The 17,685-nt window shown below is 48.9% G+C and overlaps 1 protein-coding gene across 2 annotated transcripts; it reads left to right on the forward strand.

The window, feature by feature from the left end:
- Nucleotides 1–4,302: 4,302 nt before the first annotated feature.
- Nucleotides 4,303–12,468, forward strand: LOC125090557 (serine protease 45-like). 2 transcript variants are annotated; one of them, XM_047713372.1, is made up of 6 exons: nucleotides 4,303–4,458; nucleotides 6,359–6,385; nucleotides 10,016–10,163; nucleotides 10,305–10,570; nucleotides 11,464–11,627; nucleotides 11,942–12,468. In XM_047713372.1, the coding sequence occupies exons 1-6, from the start codon at nucleotides 4,359–4,361 to the stop codon at nucleotides 12,173–12,175; spliced, it is 939 nt and encodes a 312-aa protein (XP_047569328.1). In that variant the 5' UTR covers nucleotides 4,303–4,358; the 3' UTR covers nucleotides 12,176–12,468. The 2 variants fall into 2 exon arrangements, with proteins under 2 accessions (XP_047569328.1, XP_047569404.1); XM_047713448.1 differs by lacking the exons at nucleotides 4,303–4,458; nucleotides 6,359–6,385 and adding an exon at nucleotides 6,391–6,458.
- The last annotated feature ends 5,217 nt before the right edge of the window (nucleotides 12,469–17,685 follow it).

Genomic DNA, 17,685 nt, shown 5'->3' on the forward strand with positions numbered 1-17,685 from the left:
TCCCTCCATGGAAGTCCCTGCTTTGTAGGAAGGTAGCTTCTCAGAGCAACCCTACTGGTGAGGCTGGAGGGCCTCCTATCTCAGGGAAGAGGCTGGACTGGAATCTTTGGGGGCACTCCCTGTCTGAGAGTCTGTGAGTCTGGCCGGCACAGGACACCTGTCACTTACTCTTGGTACTCAAGAGTGACACTTGCTTTTCACTTCCGGTTGGGAAGGCCTGGACTCTTTCTGTCCTGAGGGGTCCCTCCTGCTCCTGTCATGGCTTTTCTCCCTTCCGCCTCTCTTCTCGCCACCACTGCCTCGGGTCCCTCCTGTCAATGGGACAGCATCCATTGCCCTGACTACCTCTGAGGGGTCAACAGAGTGGGTTTTGGGGGCTACTATGCTGTCCCCTCACGCAGACCCTAACTTCGTCTTTTGTCACTCCAGCTCCGGAGTCCATTCATCTTCAGCAGACCGAGAAACTCATCCCTCAATACAAGAAATGTAACGACACAGTGTGCACACAGTTACGATCACGGCACAACCTAGTGAGGAAAGGGGATGATCTGCGACTGTCAACAAGGGAAAAGGGTCTGCAAGATCAGTTCATGGCTCTGTTGTGGCCTCTGCGGTGAGGATGGCCCCCCCAAGCTTCCTCATTCCCAGGTGCCAGGGCCTGGGTGACCTGCCACCACCACCTTTCGCTCCTTCGAGAAGGAGATTCATGGGCAGAACCTGGCCCGCCCTCTTCTTCCCGCATCAAGTGCCTTCTGGAGGAGGGGGCGTTTGAGCCTGAACTCAGAGGATGAGTCTTGGGATTTCTTGGAAAGAGGAGAACAGCACTGTAGGGAGAGGGAGTAGCATAGACGGTGGCTCCGAGGTGTGAGGGAACTTGTCGCGTGTAGGGCCCACCTTCCAGGTCTGGAGCAATGAGGGGACCAGAGAAGAGGGCTGGAGTCAGGTTACGCGTGGCCTGGGGCGCTGGGCCGAGTTTCTTGATGCCATCCGGGCAGGATTGTAAGCTAGGTGTTGTGTCCATCACCTAGGTGATGACGCAGAGTCCTGAGCAGGACCTGGGGCAGTGAGGGGGTGAAGGAGTGTGTCTGAGGTTGAATCCTGACTGCTGGGAGGGTGGAGGCAAGGGAGAGGTTTGGAGGGCTCTATGTTTCTGTCTGAGCTGGTTGGTGGGGGGCAGTGGCCCCCAAGCAGGTCTGGGAAAAGACATGCCGGGTTCCGCATCCATTGGGGTGTCTGTGGGATGTCTGGGACAGTGTGGGGTTGGATATGTGGGTTTAAGGTCAAGGGTAATTTCAGGTTGGAGGAGAGGATTATGGGATCCTCCCATGCAGGGTTGATATTCAAAATATTTCACATCTGTGGAGGCCTGGGACTGGCCAATCAGAATAGGTATGAGCCTTAGAGCTGGAGGAGGGCTCTGGAGGCTGTGGACTGTGCTGGGGGTACCTGTTTGGTTGCAGGGTCATGGGAGGCTTGGAGAGGACCATGGGGGGCAGGTCAGGGGAAATGGAGGAACAGGGACATTCAAAGAGGATTTTAAGACATTATTAGTGCTACTGCTGCCCTGGGGCCCCCGGATATGTATCTGTGTGCATCCGTGAGGACCTGGGAAGGAGGAGTATTTCTCAGAGGCTGTTAAAGTTTTCACTTAGTTTTCAACTCTCAAATATTCCTAGGAACCTAGGGCTGGTGGATGCCTGGGGGAGGGGAGTCCCGGGGAAGGCCCTCACGTGCCCATCTCCCCACCAGCCAGTTCTGATGTTGATTCTCTTCTGTTCCTGTGTTTGTTTCTTTCTCTTTCTCCAGGGAGACTCTGGGGGGCCCCTGGTCTGTGAACTTAATAAGACATGGGTCCAGGTGGGGATTGTGAGCTGGGGCATTGGCTGCGGTCGCAAAAATTTTCCCGGAATTTATACAGAAGTTAGTTTCTACAAGGACTGGGTCATTGATCGCTTGAGTCAGGCTTGCTCTTGGGACTCAGCAGGCTTCCTCCCACTTCTGTGCCTGGTGCTGCCCCTGGGCATCCTGGTGGCCCCGTGATCACCCCGGCCCACTCCCCTCCTATTTCTGCATCTCATACTGGGCCTCTCCTCCGACCTCCCACTCCTGCTCAGATGCCCTTTCCTCCAGTTCTGGTTGGCATCCCCTGACCCTGTAGAGAGCCACACAGTAGGAACTGGCAGCAAAGCTGGAGCCCCGAAAGCATCCCAGTCTGATGCCCCAGTCACCTGTCAAGGCCACACACACGACCTTGGCTGTGCCCTGCCCACCTGGAAGGAGGGGGTCAGACATCCCCCAGGCTGAGAGCCAGCCGACCTGCCAGGGGGAGCACGGGGCTTCCTTGTCATCTTGGAGAGCCTCTGCAAGAGAAGACCCCTCATGAGCAGTGAGACAGTGTGGGACCTGGGTGTGGTCTCAGGCTGCCACCTGACCCTGTGTTGAAGCAGTCAGCTTGCTGATTGTGCAGAGAGAGAGAGGGAGGGGGTGTTACCATGTCCCTGCTGAGGTGTGAGGCCTGGGGTTTCCACATGGGACTGGACATAGTGGATCCTGCCACATAGACCCTCCTGGGGCAATCCCGCGGTGGGCCCCCCTTCCTCAGTTCCTAGTGGCCCCATCCAGGCTCAGCCTAAGCTATGTGGAGGCATTAAGGAGTGTGGAGATCTTTGATGTCAACTGAATGGTTTGGAGCATGTTCCTGTTCACTCTAAGTTCTGGTCTCCTGAAAGTTCTGGCATTGCCTATGACATACTCTGTAGAGAACTAGTTTCCCATGTAGAAAACGATCTGTTCATGGTTGTAATTAAGCCCTGTCTCCACCAGCTCAGATGGGAGTCCTCTGTGGGGTTTTAGCTAGCTGGGTCCTGGTCTCTGTACTCCTGTCTGCCTGGAGCTCTGTGGCTTAATTTCACAGCCTCTGCAGCTCTGAAAAGAGGATCACAAGAGACCAGAAAAGGGAGCAAGAATGAACTTAGGGCACTTCTCTCCTGCTTCTTCCACTTGCTGCTGCTGCCCCCCCTTCCACTTTTTCTTTTCTTTTCTTTTTAAAAGATTTTTATTTATTTGAGAGAGAGAGAGAGTGCGCACAAGCCAGAGGAGGGGCAGAGGGAGAGGGAGAAGCAGACTCCCCACTAAGCAGGGAGCCAGATGCCAGGACCCTGGGATCATGACCTGAGCCAAAGGCAGACACTTAACGCACTGAGCCACCCAGGCACCCCCCACTTCGTTAACAGACATCTGCACTCCTACTGGGAGAAGGGAAGTGAGATTTATTGTTTTAGACACTGGATCTTTACCGTCATTCTCTGGCTCTGTGTTCCAGCATCTCTCTTTCTGGCTTGGTAAAACACACATCACTGGTCCCCTGCCAGAGTTTTCAGTCCTGTAGGTCTGGGGTGGGCCCTGAGAACTGCATCTCTAACCAGCTCCAAGTTGACAGTTCTGCCGCTCTGGGCACCAGTGCTTGGCCTGAATATGAGCAAAGAAGGCATTCTCCAGACCACCTTGACACGGAAGTGGCACACATCACTTCTACTCACCTGTCTGCAGTGGGGACTCATTATACGGACTCCCTTAGATACCAGGCCGGGGAATGTGGTCCCCAGAACTGGACGCCCCCTCCCTCCCCACTAGACAAAAGAAGCGGGAATCTTCTGCTTCTTGGTGGTCCTCTCCCAATTCTGCCACATCCACCAGATGCAAAGACCCGGTCCTACAAAGTTGCTCTTCGAAGGCCCAAGGCCTGTCATCTGCCCCGCCCCCATCTCTTTCAGGTGCATCCATCCGCTTGGTGGTCTGAAGAGGAGGAGGAATGCCTTTCCTTTCTCAGGACTCCCCCACCACTCCATATTCCAGTTTTAGATCCAGCTCAGATGCCACTTTCCTAAAGACATCTTCCTATATTCCCCAGCCTTACTGTTCCTTTCTTGTGCTTTTCAGATTCTCAGATCAACAAAATTTGTGAACCTTTCCAATGCACCAATCCCAGGGGACCAAGGGTGTGGTCAGAGGCTGGGCGACAAAGGTGCCCTCAGAGGTCCAGAGGTTGGGGGCACTGTCCCCATCTTAAAGCAACAGGGGGGTGCTTGGCCACCCTGGAGGCGATCCTGGATCCTGGGCTCCGATGCCATCTTCAGGGAACAGGCACGAGTGAGGGTGCGGATGCAGATGTGTCCATGGGTGTGGGGCGCGGGGGGGGGGGGGGCGGGGTCCGGGGCGTCATCACGGGCTAGTGGGGCCATCGTGTACCCAGAACTCCATCACGTGCTGGAGGTGCCCTTGCGCGCGGCAGGGTTGCCATCACCTGCCGGGGCTCGCGGCACCGTGTCTGTCCCGTTAGGTGGCACCTCCCGGGCCTCATGGCCGCCTTGCCGTTCGGCCACAGCGCTGGGCCTGGAGCCTCGGGGCTCTGGGGCCTGAGCCGCTGCGTCCTGCTGCTGCTGCCGCTGCTGACCTCGGGTGAGGCAGCACCTCCTCCACCGCCCTGTGTCCCTCCGTCGGCCAGTTGGCCACCTTCCCCGTACTCCCCCCACCCTCCCCTCTGCCCCCCATCCCCGCACTTGAGCACAGATCCCTGCACGTGGCTAGCTCTTTGGCCACCTGGGACTCTGTCCCCCACCCCCACCATGCTCCCCTGTCCCCCACTGCCATCCTCCCCCCACCCCTTGTCGCCAGACTTCTGCTCCCCCCCCCCTCAGACTTCACCAGCAGTGCGGAGGACCCCTGTATCTTCTCCCGATGTGCAGCCACTTCCTCCGGCCTCCACGCTGGCGGGCATCGCGGCTGAGGCCAGAGGCACCCTTCCAGGCCGGCTCAGGCCGCCGGCTGCCCCTTCTCCCACCGCCCCAGGCCACTGCGCATGCGCCGCGGAGCGGCCGGCCCCACGCGGTCTCCCCCCTCTGAAACCCGGATCCCACCTTCCCGCTTCTCCCCAGCGCCGTGTTCCCCCTGGCGTCTGGCTCACTGCTGCTTTATTCACCCTGAAGACGCTCTCCCCCTTGACAGCCTCCAGCCCCCAGGGGCCCTCTGAACCCCACTGCTCGACACCAGCCTCCCCCATTTCTTTAGCAATCAGAGACTCCCCTCCTGTTCAAGGTCAGCCCGCTCGCCCTGCCCCGGACCGCGGGCTCTCTCCGCGCTGTGCTCCCTCCGCCATCTTCTTGCTCATCTTCATCCTCTTCCTCTTTGCCATGGTTGCTTCTCGGCGTCCCTTCCCGCTCGCTGCCGGGTTTCTCAGAGTAGCGGTTTCCCCTTCATGCTTCCTTCCAGGGCTTCCTTGCTTCTCCCATAATCGTCGGCCCATCCTGGCCGCAGCTGCGACCTTTCTACCTCTTCCTCCGTTTTCGGTTTTTCTAGTCCCCTGGCTTCTCAGGTCAGGCCTCCCTCTTCTCCTCTGTCTCAGGACAGCTCTGCGGCTCCCCGCCTGCTTCTCAGCCAGTGTGCTCTGTTCATCCCTGCAGCGCTGTCTGGGTTCTCTCTCCACCGTCCCCCTCCCCGCCCCCACTCTGCGCGGCAAGTCCCTCTATGCAACGTGCCTGCTGCAGGACCTAGAAACATCTCTGCTCCCTGGGTCCAAAGTGAAGCCTCTCGGCTGCCTATAAACTGGGTTCTCTTAGCCTGTTCTCTACTGCGCTGGATTGTAGGCACTCCTCTCTAAAAGCGGAAGCTGGGGTTCATCCCAGAACCCCATAGCCATCTGCCTGCATCCCACATCCAGCTCACCCTGTCTAGTCTCAGGGCCACTTCCTCATTTGGACCACCTCCTTTCTTCCCTGGGTCCTGAAGAGGGATCTCAGCACCTACAGTCCCCTCAACTTCCTACTTCCTTGTCACAATCCAAGCCTGAACATGTCACCCTTCTACGGGCCTCCCTCCTCCCGGAGGGTCTCTTTGCTTCTCAGCCTGGGTTATGAGGCCCCTCGTGGTTGACCCCGACTCTTCTTCCGTGGCATCATTTCTGGCCATCCTTGGCCTTGTCCTTCATTCTCATGGCATGCATCACGGTGTATCTTTTGTAAGGAATGTCATTGTCACTTTTCTGTTTTTACCGTCTTCTCATTTTTAAGTCCTGACCCCAAAACCCTGCTTCTCAGGAGCCTCCTTGTCCCCCACTTCTTCTGGGCTCCCCTGAAACCTGTGGCTTTGTCCTTGCATTGATTTCACACAGGTGGTTTTGTTGACTCCCATCTCCCCTGCTGGACAGAGTGTTATCTGTTTGATACGCTCTGTGTGTCGTTGTCCGCCCCCCCGCCCCGTCTTGGCTGGGAATGGAGTGGGAAGTTAGGAAATATTTGGTGAATGAATGAATGAACTAATTCATGATCTCTTGCTTCATCTTTGTTCCCCCTTTCTCCTTCAGGTTATAAAGAAAACACATCCATACCAGGTGGGTAGGCTGAGCCGCTGTTTCAGAAAAACCTCAGCTCCTGGGAGGATGTGTTCTGAAGAGGGTCAGAGAGGTAGTGTTTCTGGGTCTGTAGGAAGCAGGAATTTAGTCTGAAGGGCCTGCTTTCTAAGAAGTCTTTTCCCTTAGACGTCAGGGATGGTGGGTTAGGTTGCTCACTGGTTCATGGGCTTCCGTTGTCATAGGTCCTCCCTAATTGGTTATGAATTGTTCGACTGATTAAATTAGTTATTCCTCCTTATGTCCGTGCCCCTCCTCTCCCTCCTTTCAACCTTTCTTATATGTTCAGTGTGTGTCTCTGCTTATGTGTGTTCTTGTCAAAATACATATTGTGGTTTTGTGTGCACGTATTTTTAACTTACATAAATGGTGTCTACCGTAGATCTCTTTCTGTTTCCTTCTCTTTTCACCAGTTCCATTAAAATTTTTTTCTATTTGGAAATAATTTTAAACTTACCAAACACTGCAAAAATACAGATAGGTCAAGAAACACATACATAAATTTTCCCAGAGTCAATTGAGGGTAACTTACAGCCTGACTTCTGACCTCTAAATACCTAGGCATGTTTTTTTCTAAGACTATTCCCTTAGATAACCACAATATCAACTGATTAACTTCACTTATCACATATCAGCCACTTCTCAACTTCAAAAATGTACATTGAGGGGCGCCTGGGTGGCTCAGTGGGTTAAACCTCTGCCTTCGGCTCAGGGTCCTGGGATCGAGCCCTGCAGCGGGCTCCCTGCTCAGTAGGGAGCCTGCTTCTCCTCTCTCTCTGCCTGCCTCTCTGCCTACTTGTGATCTCTGTCTGTCAAATCAATAATTAAAATCTTTAAAAAAAATGTACATTGATACAGTGCTTTTATCTTCTGTCCATAATCTAATGTGGCCAGCTCTCTGTATTCCTACCAGCCATCTGTAAAGGTGTAATGTTGTTACAGACGTACCAACCATGGTACGATGCAGCTTTTATATCTTTTTACCAATTAAAAAAAATCTAATAGATAAAAAATGGCTTCTTGATTTAATTGACATTTTTCTCATTACTAGTGAGTTTCAGCATGTCTCAATATGCTTTTGACCTCTTGGATTTCTTCTAATAAATTGCTTGTCCTCCTTCACATATTATCTGTTCTTTTTTTTTTTTCTTATTGATTTCTAGAGTTGCTTGTATATTCCTAGTGAAAGTCTTGTATTGATTTTCAGTATCATAAATATTGCCACCCAATCTGTCATCTGCCAGTTGACTTTATTCCTAGGGTAAAAACAAAAACCAAGGGGCGCCTGGGTGGCTCAGTGGGTTAAAGCCTCTGCCTTCAGCTCAGGTCATGATCCCAGGGTCCTGGGATTGAGCCCCGCATGGGAGGCTCATCTCTGCTCAGCAGGGAGCCTGCTTTCTTTCCCTTTCTCTGCCTGCCTCTCTGCCTACTTGTGATCTCTGTCTGTCAAATCAATAAATAAAATCTTAAAAAAAAAAAAAACCCAAGACCTTGGTTTTGATGTAATAAAATTAATCCATTTAATGTTTTATGGTTTGTTTTGAGATTTTGTTTAGGGAGCCCTTTCTCACCCCGTGCCATATGGTCTACTGTTAGCTTTAGACTTTCACTTTCCTATTTAGGTCTCCCAAGTGCTGCTAGGGAGGAATCTGGTTTTGTTTTTCTTAATTCTTTTGTCGTGAGTCAGTTTCCCCAGCACCATCTACTCAGCATCCATCCTTCACCCACTGATGGTGGTGACTCCTTTATCTACCTTAAGATCCTGGGTCCCCAGAACAGTCTCAGGCTCTCTGTTCTTTTCCATGGCTTCATTGGTTTGTCCTTGTCAATACCACACTGTTTTTGTTGTGACGGCTTTGATGTGTGTCTTGATAACCTGCTAGGACAAGCGTTCCTTTATGTTCTCCTTTTTTGGAGACTGAGCTATTCGTGGACTTTTGTTTTTCTACTTGAATTCTAGAGTAAGTTTATAAAGCTCCCTAAAATTCTCACTTGGAAAATGACTTTATAGTTTAGTTTTGGGAAAAAGTACATCTGAAATGGTTAGTTGTTTATTTAAAAGCAAGGGACATCTCTCCATTTATGCTATTCCTTTTCCGTGTCCTTTATTGAGTTTTATTTATTTATTTTTCTTTATTAAGAGTTTTAAATGTATCACCATGATAAACTGGCCTAATGTTAATTTCTTGTTACTTAAGATATTTTTGTTGTTGAAAATATATCTTATTTTGAATATATTTTCTCGTTGATTGTGCTGGAGTCAAGAAGCATAACTGATTTAAAAAGTAAGCCATTGGGGTGGGCGCCTGGGTGGCTCAGTGGGTTAAAGCGTCTGCCTTGGGCTCAGGTCATGATCCCAGGGTCCTGAGATCGAGCCCCGCATCGGGCTCTCTGCTCAGTGGGGAGCCCGCTTCCTCCTCTCTCTCTGCCTGGCTCTCTGCAAACTTGTGATCTCTGTTTGTCAAATAAATCTTAAAAAAAAAAAAAAAAAGGTAAGCTGTTGAAGTCTTACGTACATGCACAACAGTACACAGATTTGAAGTGTCCGGCCTAAGAAATGATCACACAGTGAACCCACCTGTATTAGTCACTGTCTTGGTGAAGAAGTAGAACTCTCCCAGCCCCCGATAGCTCCCTTATGCTCTCTTGATTACTTTCCCAGTCCTCCTCCTGCAAAGTACCATTATTCTTGGCTTCTGACCATATAGAACCTTTTTGCCTCTTCTTTAATGTTAGTGGTGCTTGCTGTAGGTTTGTGGTCTCTAACTTTCATAAAGTTAAGGATTTCTTTTCTGTTCCCAAAGTAAGAGGTATTTTTGTTTCTGATTTGCTTTTAGTCATAAATATATGTTGAATTTTTCAAATGTCTTCTGTGTTTTTTGAGAAGAGCACATGATCCTTCTCTTTAGAGAAAAAGAACTGTTTATGTGGCAAATTCAGGGAGGGCTTTTCTAGTGCGGGACCTCCCTTGCGCTCCTGAGACAATCTCTACACGATCGTGGTGCGTTATTTTTTCAAAATATAATGTTGAGTAATGCTCTATTTAGAAACTTTAGCATCTGTGTTCATTCATACCGCTGTACCACTTGCCTGTGTTGGAACGTGGTGCAGACAAAGACTGTAAGCTGTGAGCGGGGACCCTCCGTGGGCTCCCCGCTGGTGGGGCTCTTTCTTGAATGGCCTGTGTAAAGGTTTCCGACACAGAAGGCTGGAACTTTTCTCAGCTCCGAGCAGTGGCCCTTCAGGAACATGACCTCGGGATTCAGGCTAGACACAAGAGAATGCAGGGCTTGTACCAGGACTCCTTCTATGCTTTTCCCTCGTTTTGGGGTTCCCTTCAAATCCCCTGTTGTCTCGGTATCTCTCTCTCTCTCCTGTGATGTCTTTATGTCTCTGTCTTACAGCCTTGTATCTCTGTCACTGTCATTTCTGTCTCGCACAGTGCCTCTGTCCTTCTCTCACCCTGCCTCCCCATCTTTGAAATGAGGACAAGCCCCCGAGTTTACAGCTTTGTGCACATTGTCCCGGGGTGGGAGAGGGGCATCTTAGTCTCCGTTGTTCTCATCCTCCAATATGTGGTCCCTGTGTCTCCCTGGCACATCGTTCCTGAAGTTTGCGGCAGACCCTGGTGGTCCAAGGATTTGGACGTGACCCGCCACTGGCCCTGGGAGGTGAGCCTCCGGCTAGAGAGTGAACACGTATGTGGAGGGGCCCTCATTGAACTCAACTGGGTGGTCACTGCTGCCCACTGCATCCAAGGGTGAGTGTGGCCCCTGTGTCCACGGCCTGGAGCAAATCGGGGGGGGGGGCTGCTGCTAAGGGAGGGGGTTCTTGGTGGAGGTAGGAGCGTCGTGTTGTTTGCGAACCTGACTGGCTAGCCAGGGCAGTATGTCTTCTGTAGCACCAAAGAGTATTCTGTGATCCTTGGCACCTCCAAGCTGAAGCCCCTGCAGGCTTCCTTGATCCCCGTGAAGGACATCATCCTGCACCCCAAGTTCTGGGGCCGGACCTTCATCATGGGGGATATGGCCCTTCTCCAGCTTCACAGCCCCGCCACCTTCAGCAAGTACGTGCAGCCCATCTGCCTCCCGGAGCCCAGCTACAACCTGAAGGTGGGGACCCAGTGCTGGGTGACTGGCTGGGGCCAGGTCAAACAGCGCTTCTCAGGTGAGCACAGTGGGTCAGGGTTGGGGGGTGCGGAACCACAGAGGGGAGCACCGCCTTCCTGCTGGGGTCTTGCCTGCCGGACCCCTTCACGGTGCCTCTCGGGAAGCTTGCGGCTGTCACCTCCGGGCCCTGGCTCTTTCGACCAGGCTCTTTTTAGGACTCTCCTTGTCCTAACACGTCTCCAGGTCTCCACGTCCAAGGCCACCGTGCTTGCCGTGGGCACCTCACTCCTGTCTAGTGGCGCCGGGGCTGGGCATGATCTTTTAGCCTCTTACAGCAGCTCAGAGTCCGGGAATCCTACACTTACTCGTCCTCTCACTCATTCATTTGACGGGCGGCCCACCAAACCCTTCGCGTGGGGAACACGTGCCTTACCTGCAGGGTGCTCGTCACTGAGTGTGGGCGGGGGCCCAGGCCGCTGGGGAAAGGGGGCTAAGACTTGGTCAGGTGATCTTGAGATCGAGCTGGGAGGAATCTGGGATGAGTCTGGCCAGGGGCACATCTATCTGAGATGCCTGAAGGGGGAGCGAGGGTAACCAGGTGACAGAGGTCACAACCTGTGCCAGACTCAGAGGTTGGAGAGAGAAGCCAGACGTGGCTGGGGTCTCAGTTCGTCAGTGGTTGCATTGAAACTTGGATTATGGCCTGCTTCGTTTGGAAGCCAAAGCTTCCCAGAGAAAGGGATCCTGAAAGAGAGCCTGAGAGGGTGAGGGGCTTGCCAGACGTGGTCCCCTCACTCCCCCGCAGGGAGACAGGCTGGTGAAGGAGAGCATGAGGGCATGAAGGGGTGTGGCTTGGCTGAGTCTCAAAAATGGAAGCGTCAGGACCCTGGGAGGAGGCCAGGGCTGAGTGGAGTGAGGAGAACTTTCTCACCTCGCTGGGCTTCCCCACAGCTAACTCTACACTGACCACGGAGCTGCAGGAGGCTGAGGTGTTCATCATGGACAACAAGAAGTGTGACCAGATTTACCGCAAGAAGTCCTTCCTCCCCCACCTTGTCCCCCTTGTCCTGGGGGACATGATCTGTGCCACCAATTACGGAGAGAACTTGTGCTCTGTGAGTGGCTGGGAGGTCCCCGCAGCTCTTCTGTCCAGAGTGACTGCCGGGGTGGGGGTGGGGGACGTTCCCAGGGAGGGCTTTGCTTTGCGACCATCACCAGGCAGCACTCTGCACCCCAGTTCCTTCCCCTGTGACTTTGATTTTGCCTGATATTCTGGGATGGGTCTGAGGAGCCGAAGGGGGAGCTGAAGGAGGTAGTGAGATCCTCAGGGATCGAAAGAATCTTCCAAGAGGAGTCAGAGGGGTGGGCATTCTGGGTCCTCCAGGGTCCTGGCTCCCAGAGCTTCCATTATTCCTCCCTCTTTACCTAGGGGGATTCTGGCAGCCCACTGGCTTGCGAAGTTGAGGGCAGATGGATTCTGGCTGGGGTGTTGTCCTGGGAAAAGGCCTGTGCCAAAGCGGAGAACCCAGGCGTGTACACCCGCGTCACCAAATACAGCAAATGGATCAGGAAGCAAATAGGCAGTGAGGCTCTCTCAGGCGCCCCAGCCTCCGCCTGGCTCCCACCCCTGCTCTGGCTGCTGCAGCCTCAGATGGGTCCGTAGCCTCCCCTCTCTCTTCTTCTTCCCGCATCGCCTCTGCCCTATGGGTCCGGATCAAGGTTAGACCAAGGTCACGTGTCTCTATTCAACAAGAGTCAAGGTGGGGAAAGAGGGGCCCCTGGGGATGGGGCTCTGCTTCGGCATCCCAGTGGGGAGAGACGCAGAGGATGACTACGCCCTGTGTGACTCCAGGAGGAGGAAAGTGTGGCCTCGAAGGGCTCTGGAACGGGGGACCAGGAGAGCAGGGATTAAATTTGTGCAAGTGTGAGCTGGCTCTGTTCTCTTTTGTGGGTGACCCTGGGATCTTATATGTATTGTTAGTAGTCTACATTTAAAAAAAAAAATCACACACGTTGACAAACTTTCTCCATCAGTACTTAAAGTTAGTCATCATGTGATGTCATTGTGTATGTTCTGGGCAGCTGTGACATGGGTTTTGTAACCAGCACCAGGTTTTGGGCTGCTTCGGACTTGCCTCCCTGGCGGCAGTCCTGCATGTGGGTGGTGGGGTCGGGGGAGGACACTCTGAACCATTTCTGCAGCTGTCTCCCTAGGAGTGGGCTGAGGGCAGGACAGTCATCAAAGGACACACAAATTTTAGTACTTTTGGATGACTACACTCAAAGAGTCTTCCTCCCCAAAGCTGAGCCAGTTTACAGTCATACCTACAGCATGGGAGAGTGAAACATTTCCCCTTTTGCTAAAGATGGATATTATCAGTCTTTAAAAATATGTCCATCCAATGCTAGAACGTTCTATCATTGCTGTATTCATCTGTATTTTCCTGATTGGAAGTGTGCCTTTTCATGTGTTTATTGATGAAAAGATACACCTTTTCTCGAGTGAATCCTCTATTCATAGGCTTTGCCTGTTTTTAAGATTGGGTTGCTTTTCTTTTTCTTAACGAAAGTTTTTATCTTTTCTGAGTACTAAGCCTTTGTCAATTATTTTACAACTATTCCCTTATCTTTTAGAAATATGTGGAATGGATGGAATGATAGAAGTTTTCCATAAAGACCTTTAAAATTATCATGGAGTCAAGGGGCATCTGGGTGGCTCAGTGTCTGCCTTTGGCTCAGGTCATGATCCCGGGGTCCTGGGATTGAGCCCCGCATGGGGCTTCCTCCTGAGGGGGGAACCTGCTTCTCCCTCTCCCTCTGCACCTTCCCCTGCTTGTGCATGGCACACTTTCTCAAATAAATAAAACTTAAAAAAAAATAAAATTATTATGGAATCAAATCAGTCAATCTTTACTTTCCTTATGGGTTTTGTGCCTAGTAAAATGTGCTCTTCTCCATATCCAGGTTATAAAAACTGTCTTCCCATATTTCTTTTCATCTTGATAAATTTATTTTTTATGTGTAACTCTGTGTGGTGTGAGGTGGGGATCCAACTCTTATTTCCAACTGGAGACCCAATTCCACTGATACTATTTCTTGTAGCACCTGTCTTTTTCCTGCTGATTTGAATATCTGCATTTATATTAAGGAAATCTTAATATATCCATGTGTATGTTTTTGAAACCCCTGTTGTTTTCCCACTGATCTGTTTGTCCCTGGGTTAGTGCTGTATTTTTTCAAATAGCTTTATGTCATATTTTGTTAAGTGGTAGCGAAAGCTCTCCTTTAAAAAAAATATTGCCTAATTTACAGAGTTTATCTTCCATGGAAACTTTACAGTCAGTGTGTCAATTTTCATTAAAGATACTCTTGGTATTTGAATTGAAATTAGATATTCAGATTAATTTTTACAGTGTTGAATTCCTAACAGGGGTATGGTATATGTCTCCATTCATTCAGCTCTTCTATTCATGGATGTCTGGAAAAATACTGAGTGTATTTCTAAGTATTTTACAAATTTTGATTATATTCATTGTGGATGATTATCTCCTCCCATTATTTTTTTTTCTAATTTTATATGTTAGGTATTTTAAAGCTGCTGATTTAAAAAAACAGTGATCATGGGGCACCTGGGTGACTCAGTGGGTTAAGCCTCTGCCTTTGGCTCAGGTCATCATCTCAGGGTCCTGGGATCGAGCCCCGAGTCAGGCTCTCTGCTTGGCAGGGAGCTTGCTTCCCCCACTCTCTCTGCCTGCCTTTCTGCCTACTTGTGATCTCTCTCTCTGCCAAATAAAGAAAAAAATCTTAAAAAAAAAAAAACAAACCCAAAACAACAAAAAAAAACCCCATAGTGATCTTGATTCCTGGTCATTTTGCAAAACTGACTTATTTAATTCATCAGTTTCTCAGTGGATTCTTTTGGCTTATTTTTGGCTAGTCAAATTCCCTAAAATGGTGAGAGTTACATCTTGTCCTTTTTGAAAATCCTACCATTTATTTTTGTTTTCTCATTGCCTGTGACCTCTAACACAAGTGTGAAATAGTGGCCATAATGGTGGGGGTTCATGTGCTGACCCTGACCTCATCCTTCATGTGCTTCTCAGACACTCACTGGGAACCTTTGCTGTGCGAGGCAGATTTGGGCCCTGGTGATGCAGTAATGAACTATTAAGATAATTATATGGTTTTTCTTATTTAATTTGTTCACATAATGAAATTCATTGCTAGATCTCAGTGGATTTCTTAGATAAATCCCTTAATACATTGTGGATTCCATTTGCTGGCATTTTGTTTAGAATTTCTGCTCCAAACATGGTGGGCCTCCACTTTTCCTCTCTGTTCCACCATTGTTCAAGTTTGGTGTAATTGCTGTGCTAGCCTCTTAAAACAGGTTGAGAAGCGTTGTAGTATTTTTCCTATGCCCTAGAGCGGTTTATATAAGGCCAACATTATCAGTTCCTGAGATTTTGTAGATTGTGCACAGGAAACTCACTGGGCCCTGGAGGGGAGGGGGTTGGGAGGGAGGGGATGGCTGGGTTATGGGCATTGGGGAGGGTGTGTGCTATGGTGGTGCTGTGAATTGTGTAAGACTGATGAATCACAGACCTGTACCCCTGAAACAAATAATACATTATATGTTAATAAAATTTAAAAAAATATTGGGAAAACTCACTGGGCCTGATAGTTTTTTGTAAGGGATAAATCTTTTATTATTTTTTAAAAATCTTGTATAGTTAATGGCCTAGTGGGTTCCTCACTGTTTTTGCATTAATTTGGTATATAAAATCACTTACGTTAGCTTACATTCTTACATTTCAACCTGATGTATAAAATTTGAACCCACGGCCTCTTTCCCATTTCTAATATTTATATACGTACTCATTCCCCTTTCTTAATTATTAAAGACTAAAATTGCCAAATTTTTGTCTATTTCATAGGTGTTTCAAAAAAACCCAACCCATCTGGTAAGGGCGCCTGGGTGGCTCAGTCGGTTAAGTGTCTGACTTGTGATTTCAGCTCAGGTCATGATCTCAGGGTGGTGGGATCAAGCCCAGTGTTGGGTCTGCACTCAGTGGGGAGTCTGCTTGAGGTTCTTTCTCCCCCTGCCACTCTCTCTCTCTCTCTCAAATAAATAAGTGAATCTTAAAAAAAAATCCATCTGGTGTACCTTATTGGTTGGCTTTATGGTTTCCATTCTTCCCGTATATTACCCCCGGGTCCTGGTCTGCAGTCCTCCCACTCTGCCATGCTGTTCATGTTCTTCAGGGTGAAGCTGTCACCCTCCCAGCTCCCAGGAGTCTGATCAAATTAGCCTAGTCCAGTGCCCTGGCCAGTTGGCTCCAGTTGGGTTACCAGCCAGCAGAAGGTATGGTTAGAGGAAAGACATGCACACTTCTTCTCTGAATGTGGGTGAGAAAGCAGAAGAATGTGGGCTGTCAGCAACCATTTTTTAAACGTTGTTGTATAAATTCCACTTAGTGCTCATACAGTGTGAGATTAGTTTCAGGTGTACAATACAGTGATGCAACACTTTCGTACATCACCCCGTGCAGTTGGCATCCATTTCTCAACAAGGGGACCAACTCAGGAGGAAGCCGCCACCACTGAAGGGAGGGAACAAATTTTAAGCCTATATGAGTAGAAGGTTCTCTTCTTTGGGGACGCCTAAATGGTACAAACTAACTTTTGGTTTTGTAATCAAATATTTTTTGTTCATTTCACTAAAACTCTTTTAGTTTTAGTAATTCTAACCTACTTTGGGGAGGACTTATTTTACTGTCCTTTTTCTAACTTCTTGAGTTGTATACTGAATCAGTTATTACAGACTTCTTTGGTTTCCAATATTTTCACTTAATTCTATAAAATTTCCTCTGGGTCTTCCTTTGTCCATATGGCACATGGGTTGATATGTACTGACCTCATTATCATTCATTTCTGTATTGTTTCTTTTTTTTTCTTTTTTTTTTTTTAAAGATTTTATTTATTTATTTGACAGACAGAGATCACAAGTAGGCAGAGAGGCAGGCAGAGAGAGAGGAGGAAGCAGGCTCCCTGCTGAGCAGAGAGCCCGGTGCGGGGCTCGATCCCAAGACCCTGAGATCATGACCTGAGCCGAAGGCAGAGGCTTAACCCTCTGAGCCACCCAGGCGCCCAATTTCTGTATTGTTTCTAATTTCATGTGTATTTCTTATTTAACCCAAGAGTTCCATAGATGGGTGTTATTTGGGGAGGATGGGGACTTCCTTTTTCCCCCATTAAAAATTATATCACAGTGTGAATTTAATTATTTTTATGTTTTTCAATTTATTGATGTTTTATTTAGGCCTAGTATCTGCTCAGTTTTAGTGAATGTTTCATGTGTGTTTGAAATGAAAACACTGTGTGTTCTGAAGCAGAGTTCTAGCCATAACTGATTGAACCAGGTTTGTTGACTGTATTATTCAAATCCGTTCAACACTTCAAATATTTTATGTCTATATAACCCATTGATTTCTGAGAGGCTTACCATGAGAATTAAGACTTCTTGTAGTTCTAGCAATTCTTTATGTATCAAAGCTATTTTGGTAAGAGTACAAAGTACATGCATACTACACAATTTTGGTGGGTTATACCCTAGCAGTATAAAATTTGTCTTTGTCCCAATTGATATTATTTGTTTTTTCAAAGATCCAGATCATAGAGTTCATTCGTAATTCTGCTGTCCTAATTGATTAGGGTATAATTTTATATTTTGTACACATTTCCAAAAGATTTTCCTTGGTTTTATTTTTTAATTTTTTTATTTAAAAAATTATTTGAGAGAGAGAAAAGGTGAACAGGAACAGGGGGAAAGGCAGAGAGGGAGAGGGAGAAGCAGGCTCCCCTCTGAGCCAGGAGCCCGATGATGGAGCTCGATCCCAGGACCCCAAGATCATGACCCAAGCCCAAGGCAGAGGCTTAACGGACTGAGCTGCCCAGGTGCCCAACTTGGCTTTATTTTATATCTTTTACAGTTTCCTGATTTGAGCTTTTAATTCATTTGCTTTCTTTGTTATTCAATAACGAATATCCCTAAGGTTATAGATTTGCTTTGAACACACCCAGTAAATTTTTAATGCATTGCTCTAATTATTAATATTTTCTGAAGAGTTTATAGAATGTTATTTCATCAAAATAAGTTAACAAAGTTTATTT

The sequence above is a fragment of the Lutra lutra genome, chromosome 1 (assembly GCF_902655055.1).
Source record: "Lutra lutra chromosome 1, mLutLut1.2, whole genome shotgun sequence".
Classification (NCBI taxonomy): Eukaryota; Metazoa; Chordata; class Mammalia; order Carnivora; family Mustelidae; genus Lutra; species Lutra lutra.

What these genes read in the sequence shown, in the direction of transcription:
- LOC125090557 (XM_047713372.1), top strand. Translation starts at nt 4,359, where the DNA reads ATGGCCGCCTTGCCGTTCGGCCACAGCGCTGGGCCTGGAGCCTCGGGG. An exon ending in GCTGCCGCTGCTGACCTCGG is followed by an intron (nt 4,459 to 6,358) that starts GTGAGGCAGCAC and finishes TTTCTCCTTCAG; the next exon opens with GTTATAAAGAAAACACATCC. An exon ending in GGTCAAACAGCGCTTCTCAG is followed by an intron (nt 10,571 to 11,463) that starts GTGAGCACAGTG and finishes GCTTCCCCACAG; the next exon opens with CTAACTCTACACTGACCACG.